Source organism: Erithacus rubecula, assembly GCF_903797595.1.
Source record: "Erithacus rubecula genome assembly, chromosome: 5".
NCBI classification, from domain to species: Eukaryota; Metazoa; Chordata; class Aves; order Passeriformes; family Muscicapidae; genus Erithacus; species Erithacus rubecula.
In genome coordinates, this window is record NC_136687.1 from 43,686,797 (window position 1) to 43,705,662 (window position 18,866).

General features: G+C 40.2%; 2 protein-coding genes and 1 long non-coding RNA gene across 3 annotated transcripts in view; 1 reads left to right on the top strand and 2 right to left on the bottom strand.

The window, feature by feature from the left end:
- UBA6 (ubiquitin like modifier activating enzyme 6) overlaps window positions 1-6,916 on the bottom strand; it is a 27,538-nt gene extending 20,622 nt beyond the window's left edge. Inside the window, exons 1-7 of the mRNA XM_079305382.1 lie at window positions 6,706-6,916; window positions 6,323-6,450; window positions 4,023-4,085; window positions 3,058-3,152; window positions 2,201-2,229; window positions 1,331-1,425; window positions 755-866 (exon numbers count right to left, since the gene is read on the bottom strand). Of these exons, the coding sequence (XP_079161508.1) occupies window positions 755-866; window positions 1,331-1,425; window positions 2,201-2,229; window positions 3,058-3,152; window positions 4,023-4,063 (372 nt within the window). The 5' untranslated portion in view covers window positions 4,064-4,085; window positions 6,323-6,450; window positions 6,706-6,916. The remainder of the gene's footprint in view (window positions 1-754; window positions 867-1,330; window positions 1,426-2,200; window positions 2,230-3,057; window positions 3,153-4,022; window positions 4,086-6,322; window positions 6,451-6,705) is intronic.
- Window positions 6,838-11,992, top strand: LOC306801922. Its single transcript, XR_013774220.1, has 3 exons — window positions 6,838-6,963; window positions 7,782-8,096; window positions 11,858-11,992. It is a non-coding gene; the product is annotated as an uncharacterized lncRNA (long non-coding RNA).
- Window positions 11,993-12,150: 158 nt separating this feature from the next.
- LOC306801903 (transmembrane protease serine 11E-like) overlaps window positions 12,151-18,866 on the bottom strand; it is a gene marked incomplete at its 5' end in the record, with an annotated part of 44,189 nt that continues 37,473 nt past the window's right edge. The window contains 5 exons of the mRNA XM_079305451.1: window positions 12,151-13,275; window positions 14,604-14,746; window positions 15,514-15,773; window positions 16,547-16,742; window positions 18,761-18,799. Of these exons, the coding sequence (XP_079161577.1) occupies window positions 13,114-13,275; window positions 14,604-14,746; window positions 15,514-15,773; window positions 16,547-16,742; window positions 18,761-18,799 (800 nt within the window). The 3' untranslated portion in view covers window positions 12,151-13,113. The remainder of the gene's footprint in view (window positions 13,276-14,603; window positions 14,747-15,513; window positions 15,774-16,546; window positions 16,743-18,760; window positions 18,800-18,866) is intronic.

Here is an 18,866-nt window from a genome sequence, read left to right on the forward strand (position 1 = left end):
ATCTCAGCAAAACTACAGAATTTGAATCTTAGGATTAAAGCTAGCAAACAAATACAAATAATATTCATCAGCACACACCAAGAAGTCAGCATAGTCTTCCAGTACTTGTGGTCATAAATTGCAGACACAGAATTTCTGCACACTTTCCTTCAATGCCTAAAACAATACTGGGTTTCAAGGCACATTCACTGCAACCATTCAGTTACACAAGGCCTGCTGTAGCTGGGACATTCAGAAACTTGGTGTGCTTGTAAGCCACACAGTAAAGGTTCCCCACTCAGACTGAGCCATGCACACAGGCAGGAGACAGCTGACTGAACAACTGAAATTGCCCTCACTACACCAGTTATATTTCATTACATACCTAATACATACGTACATACATGAATGATCTAATTATATAGCCTGAGCTTCTGCTGCCTGGAATACAGCACACAGAATGTGTGGAGAACACTTGTGTTATGTAGCTGCTAAGAAAGGTCATGGTTTCACCTTCAAAGAAAAGAATTTCTGCAGTGACTCCACTTAGCTATTTATTGTCATAGCAAATTCCACAGTAAGTGTACTAAGAAAGTGGTGGGAACATAAACCCACTGTTTCAGTCTTGAAAAGAAGAAGCACAGCACTTCATCAGTCCAAATACAAGATCTATTGCTTTCTTTACATCATCTCAAAACACACTTCAAAATTCTTCATTCTATTTACTTACATAAAATATCCAAGTTGTATGCTCAACTGCTTTAAAGTGACATACCTGGTAGTGCTTCAGGAAAGACAGATCTGTTGTTTCATCTAGCAGCACAGTTGATGCTGCTACATGGACATATGGATTGAGTTCTGCAATACGAGGAAGTGTGGCCTCAGCCCTGAAAGATATTTTAAATTTTTTACATATCTTCAAAATTGTATTTTCAATACACAGTTTCATACTACACATGTCCTGCAAGAGACTCTCACAATGTCTCCTGGCAAAAAACAACTCATTTATTCACATTTTAATTCCCAGCGGTCTGAGAAAAACTGCTGTGTCCAGTATCCCACAGGACTCATGGATGGTCTCTGTCATGGCTGTTGTCCAGTCTTAAGGAAGAAATGTATGCTGGCCCCACTATTAAATTTGCATTACAAGCAGGGACACTTGTGACTCACAGCCTCAATCCCAGTCTACACTTCCTCTAATATCTACCTGGGCACAGTCTACCTACTCACAGTCAGCAACTCCAGAGAAAGGGTTTAACAGGTATTTATATGTACTACCAGCAAACTGCTGTTTTTGATGCTGATGAGACTGTCAAGCACAGTCCTCCCTCACTCCAAAGACTTCACTAACCTGTTCCTTTGACTGGTAACATCATCTTCATGGATGAAGAAGTTGATCCCCAAATCCCATTTTGTGCAGTGCTTGGTGTCATGAACTGTAAGAGCCTAAGAAAGTTTGTCAAAAAGCATTTGCTGAAAGAAACAGACAAGGTTACAGCACCCAAAAATGTGGACTAAGCCCCACATAAAATATTGGGGGACTAACACTGCAGAAGGTTTAGCTGTAGCACATATAAGAACAAGCTCTTCCAACTCTTTCCCAAGAAAACTCTTACTGTTTGAGAGAGCAAAACACATCTGCAACATGCACTTCATTGAGCATTTTCCTCCCAGCTTGCAGTGATAACAGACGGTTTTTAAATATCAAGGATGATTTTTGTCAGACTTTGATACAAGGGCAATTGTGATCTGAAAATTAATAGACTTATTTGATTTTTTTCTATTGGAAAGAAGTGTTTCAAAAGGTTTCTTGCTAATAAAATTAATCCCAGCAGCACAAAAGCAGTTGTTGGAATAAAATACCAACTATTTTAATGCCTACACAAAAGGATTCTAATAGATGACAAAGATAACATGTTGAGTAGTTTTGACCACTCCATTTAGGAGAAGCCACTTTGTACAAAAGAATTCAGCATCTAACCAGCAGCTGGATAAAATATTGTATGAGTTATTTCAGAGTGCAGTGGACATTAATGTGAGATTCTGCCTGTACCACTAGAACATCCAGATTAGTCAAAGTTTTCACCCCTAGGTTCTCAAATGTTTTGCAATCCATCTACTAAAAAACAGATTCAGAAACTTTAGATTAATTAGCCAGTAGTGTTTTGCCTTTATCTCATGCTTACTCAAGAATGCCCAACAACAGAATTGTTTTACATACCTTTACCCCGGCCAGAATTATGTTTTTGGCTGAAAAAACAAAAACAAAGCAAAAACAGAGAAAGGGACTATTGCAGATTACTTGCAAATCTGTAACTGGATAGTTGTTCAGGTGGACAATAACAGTATTTCACTGATAAGAACTTCAAAGCTTAAGGGTTTTTTCTCTTTTACATTTGGCTCAAGCATTCTACAACACCCTGAAAGCAAAGTAACATAAAGACTAAAAAGATTCTCTATATTTGTCATTTGTCAGCTGTTTGTTCCACAATCATGATAGTGACAGTAATGACAATAAACTGCAAAACACCATTACTCTAGTGTCTGACGCAGAGAACCACTAGAGACAACTGAAGGAGTAATAGGCACAAACCAACCAAAACAATGAGGAACTCATAAGGAGTAAGGGAAATTGTTAAAAGGAGTCTCTATTATCAGGACAGTTATGCATTTTCAACAAGTAGTTAGCTTCTCCTACACACCCTCCCATTTCACACATGGGAAAAATTTGGGCTATAGCTATTCCTATAACACATTCATTGATAGTGATGCCTAAAGGACTAACTTGGATCACCTAGGCATAAACCTTCACCCAGGACACAAGATTTGGGTAAAGCAATCTGGCTCACATGGAAGCACATTTTGAAGTAAAATTTGAAATGTTGTTCTAGTAAAATGAGAACTTAAGTCCACGATCTTTCCTGAACCTGCAATGTTAGTAATATGCATCATGTACACATAAATTCACTCTGATAGTTCAGACATGCTTATTAAATTTAAATTTAATGTTTACAAGTACTCTGGGACAATATGTTTATATGCACTTGTGTCTTCTTAAATAAATGCTACCTAACTTACCAATCTCCACACCAAGGCCACCTATACCACTCAGGAACACATGGGACTGAGCCATCTTCTGCATTGCTGTGTCTCCAAGAACATACCTCTGGCGACTACAGCAAAGACAAATGCAGATCAAAACAAGATATAAACAAATCAAGAGTATATTAAAGCAAGTCAGGAATTCCCAGTCATTAAAAAACTTTTTAAAACTTCAAATGTTTATCAAGCAAACATAAGATTTGCACTCACAATGTACACAGTAAAATGCATTTAGTACGGACCTTGTCAGTGCCAGGTTTTAGAGAACATAAAAAAAGTTGTAATTTTAAATCACTGCAAAACTTCAGGATAAACAAAGTTTTGGAATTACCTATTGAAGACACAAGCATGCAAAACAATTTCTTTTTTATCAGAAATCTTCAAAACACAGCTTTTGTAGTCAGAACTTGAAATCTGGAGGAGTCCTAACTTCCAAGTGCAAATTAAACTTATACCACTCTAAACATCACCTTTTTCACCAAGGAAAAGAAGAACTTTCCTGAGGCTGCTGCCAAAAAGTGAAGTGACACAATACCAGAAGTATTGCACTGAATTAAAAAGAAGCCTCATTTGTTCTTCACACATTTTTAAAATTATTTATTTTTTGATATACAAAGAAGCTTTTCATCCCACCATGCTTTTACAGGGATACATCCCAGTAGAGACTTCATTAACTACTACCATGCCAAATGATCTCAAGACACTCCCAGCTAACAAATTAAAACAAAACTAAACCAAAAGAAATAATTTCTTTTTTTAAAATCTACAAAAAAGCCTCAAAATCCAACACCTTGAAGTCTGGACAGTAACAGAGATATTGATGATGAGGACCGAGAAGCACAGCAAAGGCTGAGGGATGAATGAAATTATAAAATTACTGCATGTAAATATAAGTGTTCCTGAAAAGTCAGGAGTAACACTTAAAAATCAGACAATCTTACCTATATAAAGCATCGTCAATTTCCATAGAGTCTGCTGCCATGATTCAATGTGATTTATTTACACTAGAAGGGTTACAAAAACAAATGAGCTGGTTATGTCGGGTACAATTTCACAGCTGGCCTCTCCTCCCTGCCCCACTCAGTTTTCATTAAAGGAATTGAAATATAAAAAAGTGATGTTACACAGGAATCACTTTGAACATTAAGAAGCCTGTGGAACATCATAGAACTGGGTAAGGAAAACACACACCAGTCAGAAGAAAATAATCCCCCCCAAATCTTCAATAAATGCTTTCAAAATACAAACAGATATTAATTTCCCCATTGAGGAAATGGACAACTTACTTCCTATATTTGCCACAGTTAGATTTACTGAAAAAGCAACTTCATTTTATATTAAGAGCTCCAAGCTAATCAACTTGGGTTGATCAGTGGGTTTCTTGGAAAAAAAGATAGAACACTTAATGGCTAGAAATCAGCATTTATGCTGCATTATTTCTATGTTAATTGAAAACCCTTAAGGAACAAGTGTTTCAACTAACCGAAGCAAACAACACTCAAAGATCTGAATTATTGCAAAATTTAACTAAGACACTGCAGTTAGACAACTTGATAGGATTGTAAGAAAAAACATAGTTTGTGCTATTAAGGCCTTTGGCTATTAACAAAGATGTTTTCATTGCTTAGTTGGTGATAACTAAGCACCAGGATTAGGAACAAGGTGCCCCTGGGCACCTTGTTTCTTACTAATGCACACTGGGAACTGGTGCTTCCTGAACCTGGCAGGTGACTGCCACCAAACACAGGATGACCAAAGTAGACGCCGTGTGTACTTTTGTAGTAGTGATAGGAACTGATGATCTGGGTCACACACCTTATTTCAGCTTTCTACAAACTGCCTTGGAAACTACACATAGCTAACAACCCTCTCTCTCCTGAGACTGAAAAGTAAGAGCCCAGACATACTAAGGACTTCTTTTTGAAGAGCACAGGTATACCCTAAAACAGCTTTCAAACCTGCCCATATTCTAATTCCTATTCACCTTAGGTGACTTTGCAAATATTTTAACATTTCCGAGGTATGGCACCTGCAGTCTGTCACAATGTGACAACTGAAACATTCTGACCCCAAAATTCGTTCTCTTGGTTTTCAGAAAGTGCTGAAATAGCACAGCAAGGGACAGAGTTACACTGGCCACAAATCTCACCGACAAAGCTCTTCCACAGTGTGGATATTAATTCCTGCACTTCTGCTAGCACTCAAGACAGTCAGCATGAGGCAGCTCCATCACAGTCCACAGCACCAGTCACTTCAGCACACCTCCAAAGCCCCTGACACCACATGAGCTGAAGACAAGCAATGACCACTTTATTAGAGCCAGGTCACAAGCCAAAGTGAAACACACCACATCTTAGTCACAGGCTTCAGTCCCTGCTTAAATCAGGGCCTTCACTTCAGCCACTGCCTGAGACAGAAGACTGGAAGTTGCCCTCAAAGCAAGGCAGCATCATCTCATAACAGACCACAGCTGTTCTGCTCCTCCACAATCACCCTGCACAAACAGCACTGGCACTCTGGAACTACACAACATAAAAGGATTGTGATATTAAGATGGGGAAGGTGATCCACTCCTGGATAAAAATGGTCAGCTTCCACCGCTGTGGTTGCAGACAGCCATCTCAATCTCTTCTGCCCTCCCAAACAGCTGTCTTGTAAACAACTAGGATGTGTGATCAACGGGCAAGAGAAACTCAGCCACCTGTTTCACACAGACCCACTTGACAGTGGCTCTTTCAATACACATTCTAATACCCCACTCTCCTCCTACAGTCATAGTAACAGCACTGAGATGCTGTGAGTGCACCTGCCAGGGAGAGAAAAATACCTCCTTCCTTAAGGAGGATTTAATTACACTATGGTGATGCGACTGTAGGACAAACTTGGTTAATGTATTTCTGCATCCAAGTAATTTCTCGGTTTTGTTCCACCAGTATTGAATCCATTTCAAAGAAATGAACGTTAAAAAGTCATTCTAACATTATGTCCTAGTTCTTACCAGAAGTTCAACGTTTATACACTTGTCTGTTTCTTTTTAAAAGTCAACACTATCAATTTTAAAACCAGCCTTGTATTTAACTGTTCAAGTAACTTTCTTCATTTTTTAAAGCCTTCCCTGCTTGCATGACATAACCCAGGGACAAACCGAGAAGCTACATATTACCAAGAAACACTAAGATGCTCAGGAGAGCAGCAAAGGCACAGGAGCTGTAGCGGTGTGCTGGTTCCACAGTGCTCTTACCTCCCAGTCAGCGCAGGCTGAAGCAGTGTTAACTATTAGCTGCTCAGTACACTGGGATAGCACGGAGGCCTGGACTCATCCCACCAACCCGGAGCTTCCAGCGGCTGATCCCAGTCGATGCAGGCTCCCTGTTCAGTAGGCGGGAGAGAGGGGAGAGGAGGTTCAAGCCCAGTTCCTGCCCAGCCGGGCGAATGCCGAAACACCGACACCTCGGAGCTGCAGCGGGGAACCCCGACAGAGCCCACGGGCTGCCTCGGAACCACCCCCGACACCAGCAGAGGCCGGCGGCCGCAGCCCCCACTCGCTGCTCCCGCGGTGCTGGGCACCGCCGCCCGCCCAGCCGCGCCACCCCAGGCTCGCCGTGCCCCGCCCGCTCTCCTCACCCCGCGGCGGCCTTGGCGCGGCGATCCAGGCCCGAGCGCAGCCGGCGGCGGCGGGGGAAGAGGCAGGAAAGGGGTGGGAAACGGCAGCGCCGGTGCCGCGGCGCTTCCCCGCCTGCGCCGACATGAGGGGCCGGGCCCAGCCGGTGCCGCCCTGAGGAGGCGGGCCCGCCGCCGCTCGGCAGCGGAAGGGGCTGCGCAGCCGCGGCCCGGCTGGAGCTGCTTGAGTTGTTGAAATCCTCGCTGTTTTCTGCTTGAGAGGTAACACACCGTGCTGTTAAAAAAAAAAAAAAAAAAAAAAAAAAAAAAGAGAGAGAGAGCGCTCCCGGGCACTGATCTTGCCATAGCTTCCTCTTGTATCTGGCAGGAGAGCAGCAGCAGGATGTCACCTAGCACACAAAAAAGCAGAATTTCATTTAAAGGCTCCAGCGAGCCGGCTGCGAAATACTAGATTGTAGCCAAGTCCATAGAGGAGATTTGGCAAAGAGTTAGCGAAACCAGAGTACAGCCCATGCCGGGGTGGTATATAGGCTTGTGGAAACCTTTTCTCTTGTTGTTCGGTGGTGATTAAGCAAGATATTGCAAGCCATGGCAGCCACTGCACTGCCTCCACACCACCTCCGGAAAACCAACATCTCCTATCAATATTTTCTCTCCCATTTCCCAAACTCTTGATTAAGATCCCAGCATAGCCCACCTTCCCATCATCCGTATTAATCTCCCTTCACTGGAGTAGGTGAGACGAGTTTAAATCATTATAGATAGCGTTAGCAGATGTTGTCTATAATGGGAGCGATTCAAGCACTCAAAAGTGTCCATGCATACAGTGAATATAGAATAGTCGCCTTGAGTTTTAAAATATTTATAACTTAAAAAAAAAGCCACAAAACACTAAACAGACCAACCGACTACCTGCATCCTACTGTAGGCAAGGAGGGAAAAAAAAAAAACAAAAAAGGCAAGCTTTTTGTCTGTCTTGATTGGGGCGTGGGGAACTTGTAAGGGCAAGAAAGATGACCCAAGTGTTATGCATTTTGTGAGCATCCGGTGCATTATTATTTTGGCATTACTTTTAACAGCGTTCTAACAACCCTCAAGACTTACACCTCAGTACAAGAACGCATACAGCGTTTGTACTTAATTAGTAACAAAGATGAAGAACAGCTGGACAACACTGTACTCTTTCAGACTTTGGCAGGATCAGGGTGAAGGTTCTTATCTGCTGCACTGCTGTTTACACAGGCAGAAATAATTGGAGAAGATGTGGGCAGATTTCGGAGGACCACTAGAGGCCACTAGAAGTCTGAAAGGCCGAACTCAGGAGACGGGATAATCGGGAGAAGCCGTTCGGGATGTCGACTGCAACTCTTACCAGTAAAGGAATTGATGCTAAGGCTGGTATTTGTTTTGTAGCTTTTTTGCATAATACATAAAAATCAGAACGTGAAGAATTACTTTCATTATTTCAACAAAGTAATTTCAAAGAGCAGTGCATGTATCTAATGAACGGAATTAACGGGACTACAGTGACAAAGGCGGGGGGGTGTGAAGAAGGGTTTAAAGACACCAAAAAAGTCAGCTTCGGTTTTGTCACTGCATAATTTTTAGTCTTGTCTGTGATCTTTTAATTATATTTGTGGTTTCTTTCCTTAAAAATTGACCTTTTTTTTTTTCAAGGTTAACCTAACCATTCTTATTTTCAAGTACTTACCTAATCAAATGTGTTATGAAAAATAATAATAATTTTTAAAATCTGCTACCTATCGTCTTTGTGTCCAGATCACTACATTTTTCAAGACCCAGTCCACTTTGATACAGTCATTTCACATGAAACAGATTTTGGATAGTCACAGCAAATACTGACAAGCCTTTTGCCTAAGTGGAGAAACAGCAACATCCAGTTAATTCCCACATAACCCTTTAACAGTAACCAGGCAAACAACTAACCATCGGTGAAACAATGGGCCTTCTAAGATAAAATACCACAAAGAAATGGACAGTTTCTATTTACCCCAGAAGCCAAAGAAACAAGTTCCCAAATGCATCAATTAACAGGTATACTCAGGAACTCTCTAGGCTGATGGTACCAAATTTAAAAACATATGGGTTTTCCCCTGCCTTTCTAAGACTGCAAAATTTAAAACATCTGGAGTAATTTGACGTTCTTTTTTCCCCCACAGTCTTCTTTTTAAAAATTACATATGACATTAAAATCTTACGAAATTTGGTTAAATAAATTAATTTAAAAGGAAATTCCAGCTCCATATTTGCATTATATTAAAGTCATCTACAGCTTTTGAGGTAGAAAACAGAGCTGCCAGTTGACTTGCTGAAGAAATGAGTGGGATGAGGCGGTGGCCAGGAGAACATCACCACCTCCAGACTTGAGCCTATTTGTGTCCCAAATCTTTGCAACTTCAGTTTCTATGCACCATTGTAGATTCATTTTGTACCCAAGTATTGAATACATCTTTAGAGACAGTATTTTGAAAAGGAGCTGAAGCTGAAATAGCTGTAAATCTCCTTTCCATCTTCTGGGAAAACCCTAGCCACTTGTGTATTTTTAGTCTTTAATTTCCTGGTTTAAAGGTGCAATTTCACATTCTTAGTGAGAACTTCATAGTGGATATTTGGGGATTTCCGATTTATTTAGTTAATAACCAAATTAGCAGAAAGAACTCTTCTAGTTTTTTTCTGTAAAAATGTGCTATTTGAGAACACTAAGGCAAACACAATGCAGTTTAGCACACAGGCCAGTCCAGAAGTTACAATAAATCTACATCAACATCTTCAGTGGGCTTCCAAACAACCTGCCATAGGCTATGGCTTGCACTTAGCTCTTGCAGGAAGGAGCAAGGTGCTGACTGGCAAGGCTTTGTCTTCTCTCTTCAGCAACCCATGCAGGGTAAGAGCATTTTGATGGCATATTTAAAAGGACTACAGCTTCCCAGCAGGGTGGGCCAAAGGATCTTACCACGTAAAGCTGCTCTAGCAAATGACACCTTCCTAGAAACCATGTTAATAAAGTTGATGAATCCAGATAAACAAGGACACCAATTACCTAAGCTGATTTCACACTGAGATCTGTATGAATGCATTTCTAAAAGCAAGAGCCAGCTTTTCCATGCCTGTGAATCTGCAGCACAGGCTGCAAATTACCAGATAAACATTCATTGGGTTAAATAATGACTTTTGGCTCTCAGCTAATATAATTTAACAGGAATAGCAGATATAGAACAGGATTTTCTGCAAGTTTTACTTACATAAGGAATCCTGATGACAGATTGATGTCATTCAATCAGACCTCCTCACATGATTAGGCCTTGTGCAATCAGCCTCTTCTTTCTTTCCTACTTTGGCTCCGAGCTGAAAATTAGCATTGGAAAAGCCCTGGACAACTCAATTTGAATAACCAGCGGTTTGGAACACATTTCTTGATGCATTAAATATACCTGGGAAATCTCAGGAGAATTGTTACTAGCTGCATAGAGCTTCCCATAGCCAGTTTGCAGGGATGCAATGTCACGCACAGGTTTTTTTTTTTCCCAAGGGCAGAAGCAATTCTTGAATGAAGCTTCAGATCCATGCTCATATTTGCATAGCACTATCTTAACTGAAATTCGCCTTTGAGTATTTTAGAAAAGCAAATGTCTTACCTTGTCTTTGCTGAAACACCTGTAAAGTTCAATCATTGTTAATAACAAAATGATTCCTAGGACAGGGAATAAACAGAAAGGTGTCGTTTTAGAATAGTTCTGTATAAAATAAGGAAGGTTAGTCTATTTTGTATCATATTCAAAATTTAGGTTGATCATTATTATGCAAAGAAAAAGGACACAAAAAGAGCAGTTGTTTTTAAATACATTTAATGTTATGAAATATATTGCCTTTATTTTGTTTAAATCCTTGCTAAATCTTAACATCGACAGTAATAAAAGGCTTTTAAAAACCTTTTCTTTAATCACACAGTAGCCTCATTTTTTTACTCTAAGGCAGAAAACAGAGTCATCATAAATAAAACACTGACATGGAATATAAGACAAACCCAGGCCAGACAGTTTGTTAAAACATTTATGAAAAGTGCATCTGGCTGGCTCAGGACTCCCTGAGTAAGGTAGACATTCTCCCACACACCTTTAGGCTATTTAGCCACTCACAAGAAAATCTGAAATAAAGACTGCCTTTCTCATTTTAAAGGTAATGCATTTACATGTCATTTGCTGTGTGAGGTAGGAACCAGTTTCTAGGGGCTATATCTGGACCTCACCTCCTTTTTGTTGCCCCTCCATTTGCTATGCAAAAAGAGATTTAAGTGCAAAACAAAGCCTTAGCTGTCTATGAAAGTGAACTACTGTTTATTTGCAACCACAATTCATTAGCTGATTGTAAAGGACACTTCTATGATGTTCACCTTCAAAGCAATAAGAGGTACAAAAAACTATATGAAACTTTTTTTTTTTTTATTTTTTTTTTTTTTTTTTTTTTTTTTTTTTTTTTTTTTTTTTTTCCCAAAAGATGCCTTTGAAAAAAGGGGACTTGAGCACTTGAAGAAAACTGTCCAGGTTGTGTAATTCAAAGCTCCATTAAGTTTCTGTTTTGTAACTGAACCCGGTCTGGAGTAAATTCTTAATTGAAAAATAGCAGCAACTCAAAAGTGCATAAATTACAAACTTCATCAATAAATTAAAGAAATGGACTTGCCGCATCTAACTATCCTCCTAACTGTCCCAAGATCCTTTTCTTTTTACAATGACATGGAAAATCAGAATAAAGGTACTATTTTAAAACTAAAGCTAATCTGAAATCTTCAGTAGATTTCTTTCTGAGATAAGGCAACTTATCTTTTACCGAAATTCAAAAGATATACAGAATGACTGGAAGTACCCAATAACAAGACAACCCCTCCTACACCACCAGGCCTTAAACATAGGTTTTTCCATTCATATGTAGACTTGTAATTCAGGGTGTGAGTTTTCAAGAAATGCCAAACATCTCATTCCCAGGGATGCTGACTATTGGAGAAGTTGCACAGTAGGAAGGCTGATGAGAGACCCCGTCCTGAGCACTGGGGGAAGCAGAATGCTTCAGCAAAATTTTCAGCTGTAGTAGGTGCAGCTGTGGGACTTGCTTGCAGTTTCATTCATGTCTTGTACAGACTCCTGTGAGTCCTGCATTCAGAGCCTAAGCAGTCCAGTGGCCATTCGAAGACTACAGGTGACATTTTGCATTCCTATATTGAAAGCCTTGGCCCTTCCACCAGCAATCCATGAGAGGTGCACTGAGATGGGAAAAGTGCTTAATCCATGTGTAAGGATTGCGTTTACTCTGAAGTTCTTATTGGGACTGTTCTTTAATATGAAATTACTCTTCATCCTCATACATATTCATATTCAGGATCATATTCATTCATGGCAGAGATTAATCCATCAGGGAAGTATCAGTAATCACTTTCTTTGCAGGGAGATGGTTTCTGCTGACTTGTGGAAAAGTGTGCTGTTTCTTGACCAGAAAAGGTAGTTCCCAGTTAATTTGTGGCAAATATTATTTTTCCTTTAGAACAAAATTAAATGCCATATTTCTTTCTAGGGAGATTGTTCATAGGAGCACACTTTTTAAAAAAAAACAGTTTGGGTAAAGCTTGTGTTTCTGCATCTTAAGCATACTACATGTTGAACAGAGTAGATCTAGAAGACAACAGGTACAGAGGGAGCAGCACAATTTTGTGATGAAGCACTTCCACAATAGCAACTTCAAGAAACTTGAACTTCACATCCACAAAAACATTCCTGTTTAAAATGTACTTTGCAATAACAACATCAGGCTTTTCTCTTTTCCCTTCCAACCTACTGCAAGCACATAAATTCTACTTTTCCTTAGCTAGGACCTAACCCCAGTCCTGCTGATCCTATTTTAGTTACCAAGGCCACAGAGCAAGGTGACCATCCAGGTTCTCAGGTGGAGTCAGTCTCTAACAAAAATAATCATCAAGGGTTCACTTTGCTAGAAACACAGCTGTGACAGCATTTGCTTCACTGGAGGAGGAAGATTCAGGTGCAGACCTTGCCCATAGCTGAAGAAGCTTTTTTTTTTTTTTCCCCTGGAAAATGTTTGCATTTATAAAGCAGGTAAATTGGGAGCTTTAAAACATAATTTTAATGATATCGGTTCATAACTTCTGGTAAGGGAGAAAGTTTCACAGCTCAAAGATGAGACAGACAATTTCATACATTTAGCATGAATTCAGAAGGGGTTAGGGATCTTTGACAGCAAAGGTAGTGCTTGCTGTGGACTAAGGTCACTTCAGCCAAAATTACATAGGAATATATATACTAAAAAAATAACCTTTCAGAATTAAAGACAAATATGAGTCACATGTAGTCTATGTAATTAAATCCATTTTTTACTTTGGAATTAGATGCCTGTTTTTGTGGTAATCCAGTCACGGAAATAAGTCACTCGTGTGTAAACTCCAGGTTTATTTGGCTTGGCACATTCATCTCCCCAGCTCACTATCCCCACGAGGTACCACATCAGTCTAGAGTCTGGTGTAACCAGTGGTCCCCCAGAGTCTCCCTAGAAAAAGAGGAGGGAGAAAAATATTTAATTGATCAGAAGAGAAATACAATTCTTCCATAAACAGGAGGGTGTATTCTATAAGAGAAGTTAACCAGCGGTATTTCAAGAGCAGCCATTTGTGCAGAATCCAGGTATTTTCTGAAACTTGAGTTCAGAAGTCTGTACTGTTTTCCTGTTTGCCAGGGAAACTCCTGACCTCTGTTTTGGTAAAAGACCTAACAAAAAGATTCTGTTCTGTTTTGTGATACATTGCTTCCCACCTGTCTTGTCTTATTCCTCATACAGAGTATGGAAACGCCAGTATAGACAGCAATCTAAGACAGCAGGAACCTTTTTCAAACAAGTTTTAATAGCAACTGCTATTATTAAAATAAATAATTTTAGTCACTTTCAGCAATAATGTTTAAAAAAGAAACGTAGAGCTCCTTTTTGCTTGGAGCTTTCATCAAGAATTTGGTCTTCTAGTTAGATGGTATCTCCTTAAGGTATTATCCATTTTCCGAGGCCCAGTTGTGATGCTGTTAATAGCATGACATGGTCATTACAGACTGAGACACAGTCCTTGCACAACAGATCAAATTCCCCAACTTTCACCAAAACCATTTACTGAATTAAACAGCAGTTGCACCCTTCTGCTAAGGTCTTTTCAGTGCTGAGCCAGGAACAGGGGAATGAGCTTTCCAGGCTTATTCTGCAGGGAATTTGTCTTTGGGCAAAAATCTGTAGGACTGGGATTAAGGGAAGAGTCTGTATTGAACCAGCACTTTAGGAGTACAATCTTTAAAAATAATGTAAATAGAAATTATGTTTTTTAAAGCTATCACTATGGGAGCATTTTTCTTTGAACATAAGCATTTCCTTGCAACATTTGCAAACCTTCAGCATGCATGTTTCCTTCCCATTCTTTTACACTCACCTTCCTTACAGTTATCTCTGTTTCAGACAGTTCTCCTTTCACTGAGCCAAATTTGGTACCAAAGATCACATTGTAACAGATCTGTTATGATATGATCCTGTCCAGAATTTACTTTCAGTGAGTGACAGTGCATTTTTGCTGGTACCTTAACATTCTTAACCTTCTTCCTTCTCTTCTCCACAGATGTCTGGTGCTAGCTACTGGAGACATTTAATTTTTAGCTCATAATTAGTATAACAGCGTTTAGTGCTAAATGATGTGTACTAAATGCTATTTCACTTTACAACTACATTCCTATTTGAATGGAGCCTATTTAAAGGACTAATACGCTGTCCATTAATATTTGGTCAACCAGATACTGTAGTCAGCCTTAAAATAGTTTTCCTTTCTAATTTTCAGCTACAATTACCTGACAAGCATCTACTCCTCCTTCCAAGTATCCCGCACACAACATCCTGGGTGTTATGTCCCCATCATACACTTCTTCTCTGTTGCAAGTGTCTGAGTCAATAAGCTTCACTGTTGCCTCCTGAAGAGCATTTGGGGCTGGACCTGAGAGAAAATACAATTTGGGCATTTATGACCATAATTACCTTGCAGTAGTTAATATACAGGAAGAGTGTTTAATGTCCTCTTATAGAGGACCAGCTTGGCTTGGTTTATTTTGGAGGTTTTGCTTGTTGATCTGCCTAGGTCAGGCCCTTAAGGAGAATATACACAGAATCACAGACTCACTTAGGAACTGTACCATTAAGACTGAAGTAATGATTGCATGGTAGATATTGCCTTATGTGTAAAGCCATATATTTTACACATGTTCCATATAACACAAATTCCATATTCCATGGAACACAAATTACGTAGCAATTTGAGCAGATGATACAAAATAAAGACATTTTGATACCATTGTTAAATCTACTCTTAGTGTGGCCTGGTAAGAGTAGGAGCTTGGGTAATTCACAGCTCACTCTGCACATTTACCTGAAAGCTCAGAGAGTTATCTGTAACTTGCTTCTAGTGCTGGCAAAATATATGCTTTGGTGCTATATAAACACGTGCATGGCTAACTACCTGTCTTTTAGAATTTCCAATATCAAATAGGGAAAACAGAATAGTTTTTTTGTTGTTGTTCCAGTGGACTGTAGTTCTATCTTTATCTATTCTAGTTTTAGAACAAGAAACTGATGCCTACAACTAAACAAACCTTTTGCAAACATTAGGCTTGTTGTCATATTGCATATGGCTACAGAAGTGATATCAGTTCACTCAGAGCTGCTCTTTATGGACCATACAGGTCACCTGGCAGACTTGGGACTCACCATCATTGGTGAGAGCTCCCCAGCCTGTGATGACAGCATAAATATTGTAGGGAAATGTCTGAGATGGCTCTGGCAGACAGACACGATGTATGCTGCTCGTGAACTCAACTCGTTTGGAGAGCTGCACAAGTGCAATGTCATAGTCATGCTCTGGGTAGAGGTACTTCTCATGGATGATAATTGTCTTGACTGATCGCTTCAAGCTTGGTGGCTTCAAAAGAGCTCCAAAAGTAGCAGTCCACTTCTGAGGGTGAGTCATGCTGAAAAAAGTAAGAGTGCTGTAAGTATTTTGCTGTAAATATGTGTTTGGGACTTTAAATTTGCAAAGTACTTTTACTGTAAAACCCCTTCAAGCCAGCTCCCTTCTAGATAGTTATGGCATCCATTGCTTTCCATGACAGAACTGTGGGCTGCTGCTAGAAGACGGCACTCCTCCTCAGCCATGGTTTTGTACTCGTCCCCTGCTCCTTGTCCTTGTATGGCCATAGGGTGTCATCAAATCCGAAAGCTCTTCTGCTGCAAACACTTTCCCTTACTCTTTTTGTACATTGATAATCTGTTCAATCAACTGTTCCATCTTAAAATACTTTGCAGCTTCAAAATTGCCATTCTTTAAACAGAAAATGCTGAGAGTGCATGGCTGAAAGGAGGGGCAGGAACATGGGATGGTAACTGCTGGCAGCAATCTGCAGTGACAGCAACCCCATTGTAACACAAAGGAATAAGTTTAAGAAATGTGAAGTATGACAGAAAACAAATACTCCACCATTTCACTCACCTTACCTTTTCTGCACGTCTTTGGTCTGTACACCAAGTGACTATTGATTTTCACTCATAAAATTGTCAATTCTGCTCCCAAGGGCCAGTCTTTTTTTATTGAAACATTCAGCTGATGGGTCTACTTAACCCTGACTTTTCTTATCCAAAATTGCTTCTCTGGGAAACAGTCAGGGGTGTGGTGCAAATCTGGAAAGCCACACAACTTGATACAGAAGGGGCAAATTCTGCTGCGGATTCTAAGATGGGAACTTACTCTCTGAAGCAGTGAGCTGCAGACACCAGCCAAGTGTTGCTGATGAGTGTTGCCCCACAACGATGGATGTTGTTGTACTGCAAGCTGGCCTGCCACGGCCAGTCCCCTGTCTCTGCAGAGGACAATCCGCCAACAATTCGCAGTGACGAGGATTTGGCCATTGACTTGACTGATCTATTCTGTCGCAAACCACAGACTGTCAAAAAGGACAAAGAGAGTATTAGCTACTCTTCTGTTTAGTAAATCTTGTGAATGGCTGTGAAAAACATAAAATTACATACCACCCTATGTCCTGTAAAAATGTATTGGCATCAACAAGAAAACACACCTTCCACCAGCCCCCCTTACCCCCCCATCCCCCAAATCAGAGCTCCTTATGCGCAGCCCATGTGTTAGAAGCCTGAATGAACAACTATCATGGAAAGCCATGATGGTCAAACATTCAGGCTTAGCCATGTGAGCAACCTGACTCAGGAATAAACACCTTCACCACACACCCAAGACAATTCCCAGACAGAGGCATTGCCAACTTCTTTAATGTCCCTGGTAATTTCTCAATAGGATAAAATATGAAAAAGGCAGAATGTAAAATGGGAATTATCCAAGTTGTAGGATTTTACCACACATGCACGCAGATTACATCAGCAAGATGTCACCTGGAGACAGGCAACTGATTACTGCAGTCTGCAAGTGGACCTGGAGAGGCACTTCAAACAAACAGCATCACACTACTCCAGAGACTACAAAAGGCATGGGTACCTCCTGCGTGGTATGATACCTCTATCAATGACACAAAATAAGTATTTTTGTCCAAACCCAGAGAGAAATTGAAATATCCATAGTTCTAGTTATTAAACTCAGGATATTCAGCTATTAAACTCAGGAGCAGCTGGAGCTCCCACATAGCTTTAGAAACTTCCTCAATGAACAGACCTACTTCAGCTGTCTTCTCCCACCCAAACAGCATCAAATCCATCCTGACTGAACCAAGACTCACTAGTTTTCATCCAGATCCCAATTTCAGCTAGACATTAGGAAAGTTGACACACAGGACTATCCAAATTCATTGAAAAAGGGACAGAGATGAGAAATATTTGCATAGTGACCACACAATCCAAACAATTGTTGCACCACTTGTCTCCCAGACAGTGACCCAGCAGGAGGGGGCCAAAGCAGAACCCAGTAATTCATCACTGAGGAGTTGCCAGCCCCAGGGCCCTTGAAGTCCTCAGAAGTGAAAAACTGGAGTCCCAGAGAGTGTTATCTGATCCCTTTCCTGCTAGTATCTGCACAACATTATGTTAACAGTACTTCATGGTCAAAAGCAGCAGGAATACCACAGCAGACTGAAAGCTGTTGATAAATTTAGAAGAAAGGTTACACTACACTGAAGAGTTCATGGGCTCAGTGCAGAGTGTGCCCTCTTCTGAAATTTAAAACCACAATTAAGGAAATCAGTGATATCTAAATCTACCTGTCCAAAAGTTTTGTGTAAAAGACAAACTTCAGAATATACCATAGTTCATAAGACTGTCTGAACTAATGTTTTTCCCTCCTGAAGGCTTTTGTAATCCTCAGAAACTGGTCCTAAAAGTGCACAATCCTATCGATCACCTGAGCAGTCAATGTTCAAATCACAGGGAAAAAACTCAGTTCCATCATGCCTCAGAACACCAGCACCTACATCAGACCCAAAAGTGATGTAATTTAATCTTCCATTTTTGACAGCTTATTGCTAAGGAACTCATCAAACCTTCTCAGAGTTAAAAGAAACACAACTTGTAAACAAAGATAGTTTTTATGACTGTTTTATCTCCAAGCAAGCTGACTTCTTTCTCTGAAAACACAAAAAACATCTCTAAAATGAGGTATTTCTATCTAATCCCTAAGCAATGAGTTGAGAAGACCAGTCAAATTTCCTTATATTTCCATGAGGAACAATTTCATGCTGTCAGCCATTCCAAATTCCAGAATATTTTGATAATAATCACAGGCTGATGTAACTTTTATACATTTCCTTGCAGTACCTCTCTCCTTTCAATGCATGCTATAGAAAATTACATAGTCACAATTTCTGAGAGTACAAGGTCACATTTAATAGACAAAAGGATGAGAAAAGGCTCTTAAAGGCCAGGGAAAGTGTGCAGGGACTCTTAATGCTAATTCTAAAAGTTGGATATGAGAATTCTGATGTTTACAAAAAGCCTCACTTACTGTCATTGAAGATGGCTTCTGCTCTTACTGGCTCCACATCTGGAACAGATAAACAAACAAACAGTCAGGGTAAAGCCAGACCAGCACAGACAAGGTTCCCCATCCT